Raw genomic sequence first — 16,785 nt, 5'->3', positions numbered from 1 at the left:
CTTTATGCCGGGATGCCTTGTCTGATCTGTTTTAATTTGGCTGGTGTTTCCTTCGTGGAAGCCGGGGGATTTTTTCCGAGGCCATCGACGAACACTGTGTCGTGCGCCTACCGAGCCTTGTGCGTCTCCGGCTCATCTTGTATACAAGAAACGACAAGGAAAATTCGACGTTCCCAAAACAAGAAAGAAATAGCCATATCTCCTTCGTGCGCTACTAGCTTTTGAATACTACATTTACATAGCTATAGATTATTATGCTAGTATGAAATAATGATAAACAAGCTATTAGAAAGACAATGATATTAATTCTAAATCTCCATGGTATAATTTAACACACAATTGCTGACGTTAACAAACTTGCCAATTTTTCTGTGGCATTTTCGTCTTATCTAGTTTTGTTTTTATCATCTCTAGTTCCGGCATGTAAATATAGTTTTGTTTCATTAATTTGGTGGGCTTTTATTTTGTATACTGTCTCTGGAATATCTTGGTTTTAGAACTATAATTTGTACCTGTCATAATGCTATGAACAATGTACGTATTCGTCTAAATGCTACATTAAACAGACAACGTTAAATGTCACAAAACTAGCGCCAGAAGATGAGCGTTCAATCCAATATTGTCTGGCAAAAATCACGGCGGATGTTTTACTGCAATTTTAGAGTTCTGATACCTTAAGACCTTTATCGTGTTCATCATCTATAATAGCTGGCCACGCCATATTTTCCCGCCAATTACGTGCAATCACCGGCAGACACTGAACTATAATTTTAACCATCTCTCCCAGAAGCTTGATTCATCCAAAACTGCAATAAGATCGTCAATTAAATATTCGGAAACGAAAATCACTTAACGGATATTGAACCATGAGTCTGTGGTATGAATTTTAAAGCGGCGAGAGATATGTATGATTCTATAGATCGTTCGCTCTTAAGTTGATTATCATGTTTTTTTCTCGGGCTTGTTATGGGTCCTTTCTTCTGATGGGGCTCAGCTTAAAGCGTCGCGACTTTGTTGTCTCCGCTGTCTTTGTCAAGACCGAACCCTGTCTCAAAAAGGGGCTAAAATATCACGCAAATAAAGTATTCCAACAATGGTATAATTGTGGGGATCATGGGTGAAAACTAATGGCGGGAAAGTGGACGTTAATTGTGCAAATAAACAGGACTAGTCGCTCTGACGTGGCTCTAGAATTTAAAGATTACCGCCCAAGTTACAGGGCGACTCCGGTTAGAGTAATAAGATACGGGGGCTGACGCCCAAGGTAAACTATGACTAAACTATCACAAAACTTCGGAGGACTCCTTTTCTCCAACTCACGGCCCTAATTGGCCTATCTGCATGAGAATGTGTCCTTGCTGCAGGTGTTCGTGCCGACTAAAGATGTTCTTCGGGAGGGGGTTAAGCCAGGGCCCGAGGAGCCGGCGGCGGAGCCCCCGGTGCTTCCGGCACTACTCAAGCAGAAAAGTTGATTGCGGAGTGAACCCATGCAGAAGACCTGTCAGAAGTCGGGGGTACATTTAGGGGTCGTGTGGCCGTGTAATGATCATCAACGCTCATCAGTACGTTCAGTGAACTTTACCAACATCTGACAGAAATGTCTGACGAAGCGCAGGTGTTGGTGCACTTCCACTCCGTGCACTTGTTATCTCTGTGCCCATCTCTACTTGTGCTCATCGCTGACAATAACCTGCTCTTTGTGCCCGGGCAATATGCCCTCAGCGGAATCCCGTTGTACGTACACGTTTAATTAGCCTTACAGACGAGAATAGTGCGCCCTGTCTTACCCACCTTCGCATAAATCACAACACGCCCTCTGGAACAAAAGAAGTAACAACTGTAAATTACCCGTTATCAATACCGTATCATATCAAAAACTCACTCAAGTCGAATATTACGATTTAGCTTGTGATAGCTCACACACACACTGTTCTTTTTTTTCAAGATGGCGCCCTTTGGGCGATCTGTCGTCTGATTTTCGTCTGACCTACACCGGCAATTACATGTGTCTTGTCAGTGTCACCTGAGACAAGTACACTTCTGGAGTGACATCTGTTTAGATTCAAGTGACATCAAGGGCATGAAATAATAATTAAATCACCTGAGTGCGGCTCGATAAATGTGTTACTCCAAGTGTGACCATCCTTATCTATTCTCCCTATCTATCCGAGGCGTCGCCCTTTCTTATTGTACATGTACGGATGAAACGTCTTGAAAACTGCCGATAGCGCCTTGAGATAACTGATGTACCAAGTGTATCAGGATTAAGATGATGTGTAGAAAACCGGCTTATCTTAACTCTATCTGAACCACGGAGGTCTTCACGGATAACCTAAGAATATGAAGTCAGTGTAGAAAAGACAGGATCCGAGGTTGTTCGTTAAGCTGTTCATAGACTGGAAGAAACAGAAGGCCAAGGTAATACAGGAGACCAAAGCTTTTAGCGTAACTCTACACGAAGAAGCCCGGAGGCATGCCCCCACTTGTCCGTACAAAAGCCGAGCTCACACCGGTAGGTAGCTGGAGAGATTGGCCCGGAGATTTCAGTAACTCCTTTGTAAACTGAATAGTAAGCGAAAATAAGAGTCACCTATTGAAGGGCGTCCTTTGGTAATTTGTTGGGTCTCTGCGTTTTCACCACCGATGGAAATTTATACCCTGGTGTTATGTTATGTTTTGTGGTGTGTGACGCGGCGTGTTTTGGTACCGTATACCGTGTATTGTCTCTATTCTTCAGTATATTGATATGAATATACACATGTACAAAAATATCTATACAAAACATTACTTGTACTACGCTCTGCATATACAGATAATTAACTATTTTGTCCTTATTGTGAGTTATAACAACTACAAAATATAGTAACTTCAAAGTATATACGTAATTTGTCATCAACATTATCAAAAGCACATTGATGCAGATATTCATCTTAATAGACTATATGAAATTGAACTTATTTAGAGGTACGTTAACGTTGAGAAATCTCACTGCCAAGCATATTTTATCATCCAATCTTTATATATTTCCAGCAACAACAGCTATCTCACAATTTTGTTTCATGTCAAAATGAGGATCATAATTACAGCACATTTCATCACTAGGAACACACACCAACGAAAGGACCAATTATAAAACCACGGAGACCACAGATAGTCTTGCTGGTGGCCATTTCATGGTGGCCTTAGTTCAAATATGAAACTACCTTGAACACTTGTATGGTATTTTGTGGGAGGGGTAATATTAAGGAGTACTATTTCGTGCTTCTCTGTGCAAGATCTATAGAATAAAGACTATCTCACAATAACATCATGTTTGCCACCTTAGTGAGATCATAAAATTGTGCTAATATGGATCAAACGAGTAGTATTGCTGTATATTTTCTGTTAGAACTTTTAACAGATATATCTTGCCGAACTGCACACCGCACCATACAGTCAGAATCGTGGGCCATAATTTTAAAACTGTTATACTATTATAGGTCGATTATTAGTTGCGTTGGTGGATTGTGCTTCTTGTAGCTTTTACGGTGAGGGTTGGAAGAACGGGTGCAATCCCCTACCCAGTGGAAGTCGTTGGTATAATATAGACTAGAATATTTCATTTCTTGTGGGACGAATGAAAAACTGAGATATCTACCCAGGTGTGCGCCGTCCAGCGGCCGTACATGAAGGCTGGTACGAGTTGGGGGACGAGACTAAACCTCTGCATTCCTAGCTGCCAGACTGACCTGGGAACGAGCTCAGCCGCCGTGCTCTGCAAACGACAATCAGGTGCATGTGTCACGTGACTTATTTTCTTTTCATTTCGTTTTCAACGTAAACGTCATTTTGTTAAAGATATGTGTTTAAGACAAATTCAAGGAGCCGAAGTTATCAATCTTAGCAAGAGCAAGGCGGACAGACTCGAGATTTTAGTAAGGTTTTGCGACCAATGGAAGCAGACACCTGGGAACGAGAAGAACGAAGGAAAGAAGTATGGAAAACGTAACGTTAGAATTGTAATGACAGAAAACAGCGCTATTTCTCCTACGATTGTCTGTGGATTTTTTTTCTTAAGATGCAGTAATATTGAGAATGATTTAGGGAAAAGTATATGTTCCATTTTTTTCTGAATTGGTTGAAAGGGATTTATAAGTATGCAAACCTGGAAGCGAGCTAGGGTATTTCTACGATCCAACCCGATCCTAACTTACAAAACAAATACATGTATTTGTCCATCGGTGTTTTAACAAGCTATTTGATTGGCCGGCAAATATCAGATATCTATCGGTAAAATTGGAACCCCAGCCCACTTCATATCTGACAAAATCAAGTGGTATGTGGTAAAACAAACGACCTTTCCATTGACAGGTTTTGATAACACAAACTGAGAACTCGGGTTTCCAAACAAAGATAATGTTTTTCCCTTTTTCTCGTCCTTCCTCTTCTGGTACTGTTAAAGTATTCAAGAACACTTTTGTATAGTTTTATTATAAAGTTGCATTTCTGCCAACAGCAAAGCAATCAGAAGTTTAGAAAAAACATTTGCGAAATCGATTCGATTCCTCCCAAGTCATAGACATCAAAATGATCATTGATATTCTATTTTTTGCAAGTATCCAAAAACTACAAGCATCGCATTTAGTCTGACAACAACTCTCTGGCTACCCTGTGTTTCTTTACAATCCTGTATGTATAATTTCTAGACTTGTTTTCTGGGTAAATTGGACCACCGTTCGACCTAAAGTCCATACCCCAGAAGAGAGAGTATGGTCCCCAGCAGACTAACCACGCTGGATATGGTAAGAATATTTGCCGGGAGGTTTGGCCACCATAAAGTTTCATTTGCAGGCGCGCTAGGCGCAGAAGGAATTGTTAACCTTACCGTGGACTGACTCTACTAGCCCTTTTTATGCTGATTTCTAATATCCATACCCCCGTAGGAAGGCCTGGTGGAGGCTAGAAAGAGTAGAACATACTCAATTTTGCGGGGATCAGACAGTTGAGCCTACTTTTCTGGACCTAACCTATCTTTCTGAGTATCACGGGAGGGCCGGGAAGCTATCTGATCACACTCTGAGCTGATTAATTTCACACAAAATCCGCAGCCCTAGATTGATTTCCTCGTCTGAGGATCAAGGATGGGTTAGTTCACCGAAGAACGCCTCCAAAACATGAAAGGCGATTAACCATCCACACATGGCCCTACACGTTATTGTACAGCCAATACAGTATCTTACGTAAACTCCTATCATATGTAGGATGTTTCAGGCTTCTATACTTATTTCTAGTGGTCCCAATTTTCCTCCCCCCCCCCAGAAAGAAGCATAAAAAAGGAAGAAAAAACGCCCTACGTTTCTTGGAGATTAATTTTACAGTATAACGTAGTTGTTTAAAAATAATTTGATATAGCAAAGAAAGAAAAAAAACCTTATACTTTTTTCCAAGTGACTCTACCAGATTAAATTTAATGTAGTTGTTTCAAAAGAATTTAATATAGCTAAGTTAGAAAAAACTAGAACGTATCCTTTTTTTCCTGAGTGACTCTACAAGACTAACTTCTCTAGCAGACTTACTGCGCTGGCTACACGGAGAATATTTGCCAGGGGAGTTTGGCCACCATAGGATTTCAGGTTGACTGGCGTATTTGTGAATTTCCTGACTAATTCTTGACCCTTTTTTGCCGAATTCTACTCTAGGTACCCCCGTATGAAGGCCTGTTGGAGGCTAACTGAAATTTGGCGGATGCTTTTCTTTTAAACCTACTTGGCCTTCCTTCCTAAGTGCTCTGTAATCCATGTGGCGGTGAGCTTTCCAAGAAACGACAGTGTACGTAGTGTCTACAATGCCAAGGGGCAAAGAGTAAGTTTGGTTTGGAAAAACGCAGGGGATGAATCACTGATGCGGTAGATGTACTGATTGATGACTTCACAGCATGAAATCGTCCTGTTTTGAGTCACCCCCCCCCCCCCACACACACACACACATCAATTTTTGTTGTAAAAGAAATTGTTGAAGACCAACTCTGTCTGTTAAAACTAATTAGCATATTATCCGGTCAGAGATTTGAAAAATCTAGCTTAATGGCAAATTATTCAAGTTATTAAACGGCAATTATCTCCATATGTGCGAACTTATTGGGATACAAGTAGGGGGGGGGGCATGTACACTATCATACAACTAACTGGTACATCAGTATATGTTCTCTGCATTTCTAATGGGTGTCGAAACGTAACCGTTTAGAAACGAGAACGATATGTTGTGAAAAAGTCCCAAACACTCAACGCGGTCCTCTCCTTGGTGCTAATCGTGCCATCAGAGTGATGTCATATACTTCTTTCTGAGCCTCACACTTTCAGCTCGTTCGTTGCGTGAGGAAAGACAACAATGTGCTTCTTAAGTGAAATATTTGTAGATACTCATTACATAAGTGAATTATTTGAAGCTAAAAATAAGTCGAGAATTCTTTTCAGACAAAAGTTAGAAGAATACCAACTTGCGTGACAAGACTATTCCTTCGTGTGGATATCGTCCCGGCCACCTGTCAATCAACAAGCCACAATGAGGGTTTTGTGTACTATTGTCTCACTACTGTGTATGGGGACCTCATCTTGTGGTTTGTGTTGGTAACTGGTACACACAGAAAGACGTTTCGCTTTCTAAGGTTCTTGGTATACAGAACAGTTCCTTTTTCCCTGTCTGGAGTAGAAGGATAATCAACGCCCCCATGCGGCCGCCAACGTTCCACGTCGTCTTCTGTCATGTCTCAGGCGTTCAATATCCTTTACTAAGTTCGATCCTTATCATTTAGCCTCGGGAGAGTTATCAATATTCCACAATTGTCAGGAAAAGAAGTTGACAAAAGAATAATTGACGATGTATTGTTTTCTTAACCCTGTGGTCTGACAGATATATTGACATGTGACCTGTGAAGAGCCCCTCTTTTACAAAACCACATTAGCGTCGTCTGTTTTCCTCAGAAATCCTCCGGCACTTCCCGCCAAAATTCATGAACGTAAACAAAGCATCGTCTCATGTTAACTGACGGATTGTATTGTAATAATAGGCGATATATCGTGTACGTTGTTGCGATATTTCCAAATTCGCGTGATATAGGATCAAGGTACGGGATATCATAATGAACTTACATATTACACCTGCCAGCTCTAATAACAATATACAAGATATCATATTTCACTCAGAAATGGAAGGAATTTCTTATTAGAAATCCTCCAAAGCTTGTGCCTTTTTGTTGTGTATGCACTTTAATACCGTTGATGAATTGGCGCACGACGTTTCACCGATAGAAGGCACGATATGTCAGAATTTTTCGTTGGTATCTCAGTAAACAAGAATGACAGTCCATGTCAACATGACTTCAAACCTCTATCCTTAGAGCCATATTGAATTGAAAAAATCGCTAGATTTAGCCTGGAAAAGGTCCATAAAACCAACACGTGATGGCCTTTAACCATTGTAGAAATGGTGCTGCGAAAAGGGACCGTTTTGCCAGGCTACCTAAGTCCAAAATTGTTCATATCCATTCAAACTGTTTGCAAACTGAAATTTCATGTTAAGATGTTGAATCCGGATGGATGATTTAAATATCATTGTTTGTCAACCAAGAGCATTTAGATTTTCAAATTGTCAGGAATATCTGTTAAATTATTAGAATTACCAGCGCTAAGCTATTTTACAAATTCTACACGAGCATGTTAGGGAATGTGTATCGTGTTGAAGATGAATATGCATAAAACTTGAAAAGTTTGCGTGAAATGTATGCTGCGATACTGTGTATGTACGTACAGTCATAGGTTGTTGGTCAGTTCTCAAGTTATGTTAACAATAAAAGATGACGAAAATGCCATAAACTATGGAAAAGGCAGCAGGCAATGCATTTGTAAATGGCAGCTAGTTATGTACACATAATTCACACTTTTGGCACCTCAAATTGGAAAAGGATGAAATAACCATGTGTCTAGCCTTGTATTCAGCCATCGAGATTTTTCAAATAGTGAAAATTAAAGACGGACAGCAAAAAAATTTGACACTCCTTTGTTTTTGTTTTTGTGTGTGTATCGTAAGTTCAACTATATATATGTATGTGGAGAATGACACCTAATCATTTCAGTTCTGTGACTGTTTTCATTTGCTACATTTCGCTTTAAAAACAGTTATCATATGAAGTATAGTGTACGTCACTATCTTTAACATATCACAAAGCTTATTTCCAATGCCTAAATCATTTAGCATTTCAATGTGCCTAAACCTCTTTCGGTGCAACTATGTGTATGTACCACGTTTATCTTACCCACAATTTTGAAAAAAAAAAGAAAAGAACATCGAACAACTTGCGGCATCTAAAACATTAACAAAATTGCGACATACTCTAAACTTACTAAAACGCCACAAACTTCAACTTGTAAGTTACGATGCCCTATTTTACCACTACAAGCGATCAATGATAAAGAATTCTATCTTCATTTGTCGCTCCACGCAAATCAATTTTATGAGCAGGTAGGAATATAACATGAGAATAATAAATCAGCTCTCAATATTTCCATAGAATTAAGTTTCTACAAAGGAAGAGGCACTAAAGCTATAGTCCTTACCTGTTTGGTGATAGTAAGACTAGAGTTGTGAAGAGAGGGAAGCTGGACTAAGGTTCGCCCGCCGCTGTAGCCGCTCGTACGCTGATGACAGTCTATCCCAACCGGTCGTCAGACGTCTAAAGCCTGCAATGAGCAACCCCAAATAGAACCAGTCAGAAAAACATTGAATTCTTATCCCTAAGCCACGGTCTGGATTATGACGGGGTACTCTCCCCTTATACCCTGTGAATCCCGACTTCACGTCACATGTTATGAGAAAGCTAGGCTGGATTTACACGCCATAAGCTAGCCAGCAATCTCCCTCAACGAAGTTGATTATCTCTCCACGAGACTTTATTATTTAGGCCCGGGATTTCACGATATCAAGGAAGAATATATCTTTGTGATACCCTCCCCTATTTTCCTAAGCTGGGGGACTACGGGGGATTGGAGGCCCGGCTCCATGGAGACTACGTGAATCACAATAGGCCAAAGTTGCGCCGAAGCCGTTTAGGCGGTACAATCTTTCTTCATTACGAACAGACAATCCCGTACATTATGTTTCCACCGCTCTAACACACCCCTAACTGGTATACTATTCATTCTGTTATTCCACCCTGAACTTCTGATTCCTTTATGTTTGTTCTATGGACAAACAAGACTAAAATCGTCCGCTTATACCGAAAATCCAGCCATACACGTAAAGTCTTTACCTTACACAGCTCGCAGAACGTAACGTTATGTAACTAAGTTCTGAGCGGTGCCTATACGTAATCTGAAGCTACAACAGCTTGTTAACATTTATCACCATCATACTGGGACGGCACAGGCGGTGAATCATCATTAAAACTATCAACTTTTCGTATCGGAAAAAGTTGGGATACGAGCGTGGTTCGCAGGTGTCAGAGAGCGCCGCGGAATGCATAAGGATTACGGCACGATTATTGTGATTTAACAAATCATTTCCGTTCTGATCGAACGTTAGCAGAAGATGAATTATACTGTTTTAGTCTCAACCAGACCTCTATATGGACTGGAAAAAAGTAGAAATTGACAAAAGTAGGGGCTGTCTTACACCCATTTAGCAGGCAAAATGTCCCCGATTGTGACAAATGTCTACAATTTGTTTTCAGCAGGGTTTTTTTCTTTCCTGAGGTACCGATAGAGCAGGCTTCACTGCCGGACTCTTTTTGATATGAAATGAGCCCAGATGATAAGAAATACAAAAGTCCTTCCACGAAGCCTGGAATTGAGGCTACCAATATTTGTGCTACTAACACAAGAAACCCTCACATTACGCAATAAAATGTTAGCATACTGAACCATATGAAACATGAGATGACCGCCACAACTAAAAAAAACTCTGGAAAAAAAATTATTGACAGTATGTTTTCTGCTCCATTCTATCGAAATGAAACTTAACAAAAAACGTTCAAACCTTCGCAAATCTTGGAAAGTTCCGCGAACTTAAACACGACCTTCTCCAGACGACTCGAGGGAGCGCTCTAAACTAACACTACTGGATTTCTATCGGAAGAAAAGTCTTTTATGAAGACAAGGACAGGGAAAAGACCATCTTCAAAGGCATTACGGTAGGTATTACTGTTCGTGCGAATCAGATACTCCTGTCTAGCATATAAGAACAGACAGACTTGTGTTGCCTTGGTGCTGAGCTTATACTAATCTGACCACTTTTTCAACATTTAGAACCGTTACTTCAAATGCTTAAACCATCTGTGAAAGTTACTTCGTATATTTACGGCAAGAAATCTAAACCAACTCTGAAATCTCATCTCAATTCTGTACTCTATTTTCATGATATTCCTTTGAAAAATTCTCTTTGGAGTAGCTTTTTTTTAATCAGACAAGCGCATACGACTGAAAACAAAATTGTGTAACATTCTTTAGATAGTGTTGATGATGTATATATGCAAACAACTACATGCCACTAAAGTTAACATGACAAAACACACTGGTTTGAGAAGTAAACAACCAAGCAGGTGGGTATGTAATGTTACGACAGGTGGGTAACATTGTCACTATAGTATTTACATCTATCGTCTTCGCAAACAAAGGAACTCATTCGCATGTTCTGTTCCACGCCAAGTTGGCTATTAATGTGCATGAAGGTACACTGTTTAAACTGGGTTTACGCGCAGCTCCACTTGGAGTTTTACGAAGGGACAATTAATGTCTTCGTTTTTCTTCCTGCCTGTGTTTTAGACAGCGCGCGGAAGGGCTCCATATTTCACGGGACCTTGTCTCATACGGCTGGGATCTAGGCGCATCACTGAAGTTTTCCGTGCGTGAAATTCATCCACGCCTCCGGGTATCCCGAAGTTCAAGTCAGCTTACGTTCTAGGAGAGAACTATTTCCCGGTAATCCGACTTGGTCCCGTTATTTATTTCGCTAACGGTTGTTAGGGAATGCGCCATAGCGGAAGATGAATACACCACGTCCAAAAACCAACCAAGTATGCAGGAAAAAGAATGGCGGGCCTTCTGAAAAAGCAAACAAGAAAAATCGTGAGAGACAGGGCGATTTTTCAACAGCTCAGGTGCGCTCTATGTTTACAAGGGGCCAGGTGCATGCACCTATTCCAGACCGCATCCTCCTTAAGGCAGACGATCCTAGAAGAGAAAGCGGCGAGTCTCATCCTTAAATCTTTAAACACGAGCAAGGACAGAGAGTGTATCACGGAGTGAACCAAGAAAATCTAGGAAAATATTTGCCCTAAACCATCTCTCATTTGTGCTAACACCTGAGGCAAACAGTTTCCTAGACGATAGAGACACGGAGATTTCAAAGATCAATGATCAAAAGATCGAGTCTTCTCTACCAAAGCTACAGGACTTGAGAGGAGGTATAGGACATCGCGAATTGGATGACTCTCTGATAACGACGCAGACACTGTCAGCTAACTTAACGTACAAAGCGGAAACTTTTACTTATGGGAAGACATGTTGAACTTTACGACGAAGTAGGGAAGCGTGATCGGTGCTTTAACAGATAAAACCGGATGTCTTGTCGCTCAAGAGGTGTTATCTCAACTAGATTTGTAGCTCTATGTGTGCCTTCTTGGCCGTCTTAGACTCTTACTCCTCTGGCAAGTTGTTGACCGTTTTTACCATCTTTTTACTAATTTTCTAGAATGCCAAGGAGTATTGAAGAGATGACATGAAGGGACACTTTAGGAAAAGGACGACTAAAGCTTAGTCTTTACACCAGTTATTGAACAGGGCATGTCAAATCTTTGTTTCAGCTTTCTTTTAACATAACGTTAGTTGAACGCAATGATAGAGAAAAAAAGCACAATATCTACTATTCTTTTGTTCCCATTAAAACATCTGCTTGTTTAGATGCTACAATTAGATTGAAAAAAGTGAAAGTGATCTCGAACTAGTTAATCTCAAATGAACTCAATGAACAGATGAGATAAACTACCACTGGTCGTGACAGAGACGACAGATGCTATGTGCAGTATTTACATGTTCGTTGTACGGGGAAATTCCTACAACGCACGCTACAGCTAAATTACCTACTATGCAAGTAACATTTGGAATAGGTTCATCAAATACTACACATGGTGTTCCCAACATCTTTCTTTCCTCATCCATTCCCTCCATCATCCTTTCTTTTTCTCCCTATTCTCTTGCCCATCTATCTATCTTGACAAAAAGATCCTCCTCTTCAGACAGATCTCATCCTGATACCCGTGACAGGTTTCTCCAAGTCTTCACGCATCCTTAGACCACTTTCAACACTCTGCAAAGCCACTTTCCCAATTAACCGTTGCCACCGTCTCCCAACACCGCAGAAATATCACGTCGTTACTTTGTTTCCCGCCGCGATGGCTCTAGCCGACGATAGAAGAGAACAGTGTGCTGGACTATAATAATCAACGTCTCGGTCAAGTTTGAACCAACTAATTGGCTCCCTCCCTACGTTCCGACCCCACCACACAGCGGGAGTTTGAGCTGTCGTGCTCAGGACTGATTTTAGAGATGCTTGTTAGTGTGTTAATTTGTGGCAGTGGGTTTTAACGTGCTTAGGTGACATTCCCGGCGTCACAGGTGTGTTATGTAGCGGGCCGTGGTGATGGAAACAGCGGGAAAAGAATCGCCATGATGCTTCAACTCTCGATCCCCGGATGGACATGACGTCACCAACCTCTCGTCCCCTGCGTACTATGAGGCTGCAGTTTCGCTGGCCCTGGGGCCTGTCTTTGAAATACATACCACTAACATGAAGCCGACTTATTTTCGTACAAGCCCACACACACAGCGGACATACATTATGCAAAAGCACTTGGCTAATTCTGTGGTTAAGTTAAGTTAATTAAGGCAAATAATAATTAACCGGCGGCGAATATTGAAGGGGCGGAAGCCAATTACGTAGAGGCTCTAAGTTTGTGAAAGGAGAGATCATCATATTCCGTTGAACCACTTCTGTGTAAGATGATCTGTTGTAGAGTAAAACATATAGCAACATCGACCCATAGCAGTTTTATGATATAGCCACACTATCATAATACAGCAAAGTTATTAAATTGATGGCATTTTTTTAGATCATCAGACAGCTAGATACACGGATGACTAATATTAATATACATTTTAAAAGATTTCTTCGAGAATCATTTTGCGTAATTTATTCATACAAATTCTGTTGTTGTTACCTATCTATTTCACTCTCATATTTGTTTTAAATGAAATCTCTATTGAAACTTGTTTCTAGTACAATTCCCCTGAATATATCGTTAATGTATCAGTTACTCCAAACGTCGATGAAGTTTAGATATCCAGGTAATAAGATACGCCAAAAGACAGGTACTCAAGCAACTGGATGAATTTAAAAAATTTGAAGCAGTCACTTTAAGTTACTTCGAGGGAATGGAGCAGCTTTATTTCTTTGCTTACTTCTTGTCAGTCGTTTTCATTCCTAACTTCCTTTTCATCCCTTTAGACATTGTTTATAGAGTTTGTGGTAAGATAGCGCTAGCGGAAATAATTGCCGGGATGAAGCGACGTTTCCGCGGCACGGATAGCTCCCACCATGAGGTCATACCGCATACTTTAAGACACTCGTAAGGCCGTAATCACACCGAACAATCGTTCGGAAACAATGCCTCATCGTTCAACCCTCGCCTGGAGCCAGGAAACTTCAGGTGAAAGGGCTTTGTCATTGTGGGGAGGGCTTGTAGGGCTGGAAACACCACATGTGTACCTGTACATCTTACGTCTCTTCCGAAAGACGGGTGAAGCCCCAACCGAGATGTCCTGACCCAGGATTGAACCGGTGTCTCCCAGTTAGCAACTAATTGGAACCAAGCGCTCAACTGTGAGGCTGCTAACAGTAGAGCTATAACCATAGGGACATTCATCCCTATATGCTAGGATAGTGCAGGTAAATTGAAGCTGTACAGGTGTTTCGAAGGCTAAGATTATTCAAGCAGGCTGTGACGGAAGCAACCACCGACAAGAATTGTGCAGGACACATGCACGACCGCCCCAAGAATCATTGTCATCAGTTTCCAATCGTACGACCATCGTGCACGGACCCATTATAAAACCAACCTGTCACACATTGATTCATAGTATAGCAACCCGAATTTCAGTTAAATTCTTCAAAAAAGGAAACCTATACAGCAGATTAGAAAATACTACAAGAGCATTTTCAGAACATTTCATACTGGAATGAAAAAAAGAAGAGAGAAAGTGGGTAGTGCTTTTTTTTTTATACAAGGTAATTTCTAATCTTACTTAACGGTTACACCAGTCAAAGAACGCAAAACAAGTATTTCGAGCCCTGTTGGTCCGTCAGAGACAAAACAGTGAAACATTTGTGTTGAGACACCGGGATAACAAACAACAGAGTACGTCGTAATTCGCTCTCTGCACAACTTCGATGGCTGTCGTTGATAACGCATTCTCTATACACTACACAGGGAGAGACATCTGCGTTACGTTATGATTAAACTATATTCATAATCATATTGCGGTCTCCTGGTATGTGAAATTCAAAATATAAACGCTTGAACTAAACGTTTTCCGCGTTTTCATTATGGTATCATATTGTGTGCTATGCTTTGTTCTTTTGTGTCTTTTTTACGACTATTTACACAACGTTGTCAATGTTATCAAACCATATATCAGGATACATATAATGGTATTTAGATGGAAGGATAAGGTGTATACGACAAATATAGGGGCTTTAGGGGAGTTTATTTATTTTATTTTTTAATTTATTTTGGGATTTTAATTTTTTTCCCAGAAAGTTGCTGTACAGAGCGTTCCAAAAACTCTTAATATTCAGTACTTGATTTCATTTTGCAGTTTATGAGGCGTATAGTGTTTTCAAATATACTTCCGTACTTGACAGAAAGATATGTAACTTTCACCCAACACCTGGTTGTATCGATGAAACTGATAAAATCAGTAGAATCACTTCCGTACAGGTGACAATAAACTGGTGACAATAAACAGCCCTCATCTTCAAACGAGACAAAGGCTCTATTATCCGTACCTAATTCAACGGTCTATCATATTTTGGCAAGCCTTTTTTACATTACCATAAAACCAAAGTGGTACTATAAAAGTACACAAAATACATGCTATTTATCATCTGCATGCCATTTCTTAATTCTCATTTATAGCAGAAACAATAAATATATAAATCTTAGACTTTGAATTGGCTTTGCAGCCTGCAGAAAAATACGAGAAATAGAAATGACTTGTCTAAGCATGTGTAGATTGTAATCGTATAACAAGAAGACATGTGTATTCTACGGCCGGACCTGTTTGCTGTCCTTCCTCTTCAAAGATCATGAAGGTCAAATATTAATGTAATCAGTCCTTCATTCAAGAACACCTAGTAAGGCGTTGGCTGATATGTTAATTTGATTACATTGTTATATGTTACAACATAACGTCACATCACAAGGCTTTGTCGAAGTTCGGTAAAATGGCGGCCACACCAATTATGCAATTTAGACTCCCCCCCCTCAAAAAAAAGTAAAAAAAAGTACAAGATTCCAATGGATATAACATCGACTAGCATTACGTTCGTTACTAGTTTATACGTTCTTTATCTAGCTTTGCCTAACTTAAAACCACACGCACAGTCCAACGCTTTAGCGACTTGTGACAATCCGTTTCAGACCACAACAAAAAGAGTAAAACTACGTTTCGCTACGCTGAATAATCGGTTTAACGGGCCCCAACCTTATTGGATTTCTCTTGTCGAAAACCGGAACAAAAACCTTGTTACGGTAAAACCCTAAAAGCAGATAGGACAATTGAAGAAAATTCAATTTCGATCGCTCTATACAAGCTCAGTGTACAGAGGACGTGTGATTCAGCGGGCCTTTTATATTTCCAAGGTGTTACCAATATTTGAAGTATGGTGGGATTCGGAAAATTGATAACGTTGGACGTAAATAATATCAACAATATGAATCCGACATGTTGATGATTATCAATAGATACATGCTAGTGAGAGAACAAATCTATAAAAAGAATAGAGGGACTCCAAGGGAAGTACACATATTTAGATATATACTTATGCATACATGAAAAAGAAAAGGGGCGGCATAAGAGGCGTCCGCGCAAACCAATACCTTATCAAATCTATTCAGATATACCCCTTTGCAGGGAGGCGGTGACTCTGAAAAGATGTTCAAACGAATTTCATTGATAAAGAAACGCACTTGTTTGAAATTGGTAAGTTTTGTGTGTTTGTTGTCTTTTTAACAATACTTCTACATCATCGACCATCTACCAATTATACAGTCATAGGTTATACAAATCTAACTTTGGTCGTTCCACGTGGTCTCCATCCAGTGAAAAGGGCTCCACCTAAATACAAACTTTGTTAACTTGTTTTTCTTTACCACGATTAAGGCGATTGCAGAGTGCTGGTTTCTATTATATTTCACAGGTGTACTTGTCAATAATCATCCTGAAGAGATTAACATAAATCAATCTAATTTCCTGCTGTTTTCAAGGTTAACTTCATAACAAAATGCAAAGAAACGTTGTAAAAACGTTCCCATATTCGCTCGTTCTCATTTAAATGTACACATTTTGTAATTTCCGTTACCGTTAGAAGTAAGACGTTTCTGGCATTAAGATAAGCCACATATAAGGTACCAAAATGCTGTTTTTAAAAGCTAGAAAAGTTTTAAGTCGTCATAAAAACTACAGTTTGACATCTTAT

General features: G+C 40.1%; 1 protein-coding gene across 3 annotated transcripts in view; it reads right to left on the bottom strand.

The window, feature by feature from the left end:
• The window catches only part of LOC136448544 (pituitary homeobox x), an 83,124-nt gene that overhangs the window by 47,916 nt on the left and 18,423 nt on the right, over positions 1–16,785 (bottom strand). The window contains exons 2-3 of one of the 3 annotated variants that reach the window (XM_066448150.1): positions 8,592–8,714; positions 3,638–3,754 (exon numbers count right to left, since the gene is read on the bottom strand). In XM_066448150.1, coding sequence (XP_066304247.1) covers positions 3,638–3,709 — 72 coding nt within the window. In that variant the 5' untranslated portion in view covers positions 3,710–3,754; positions 8,592–8,714. Of the gene's footprint in view, positions 1–3,637; positions 3,755–8,591; positions 8,727–16,785 lie in introns of those variants that run through there. The other 2 variants (XM_066448151.1, XM_066448154.1) reach the window with 2 other exon arrangements.

Source organism: Branchiostoma lanceolatum, chromosome 14 (genome assembly GCF_035083965.1).
Source record: "Branchiostoma lanceolatum isolate klBraLanc5 chromosome 14, klBraLanc5.hap2, whole genome shotgun sequence".
Taxonomy (NCBI): domain Eukaryota; kingdom Metazoa; phylum Chordata; class Leptocardii; order Amphioxiformes; family Branchiostomatidae; genus Branchiostoma; species Branchiostoma lanceolatum.
The sequence above is the reverse complement of the archived record's forward strand: the minus strand, read 5'-3'. Positions and strand labels throughout refer to the sequence as shown.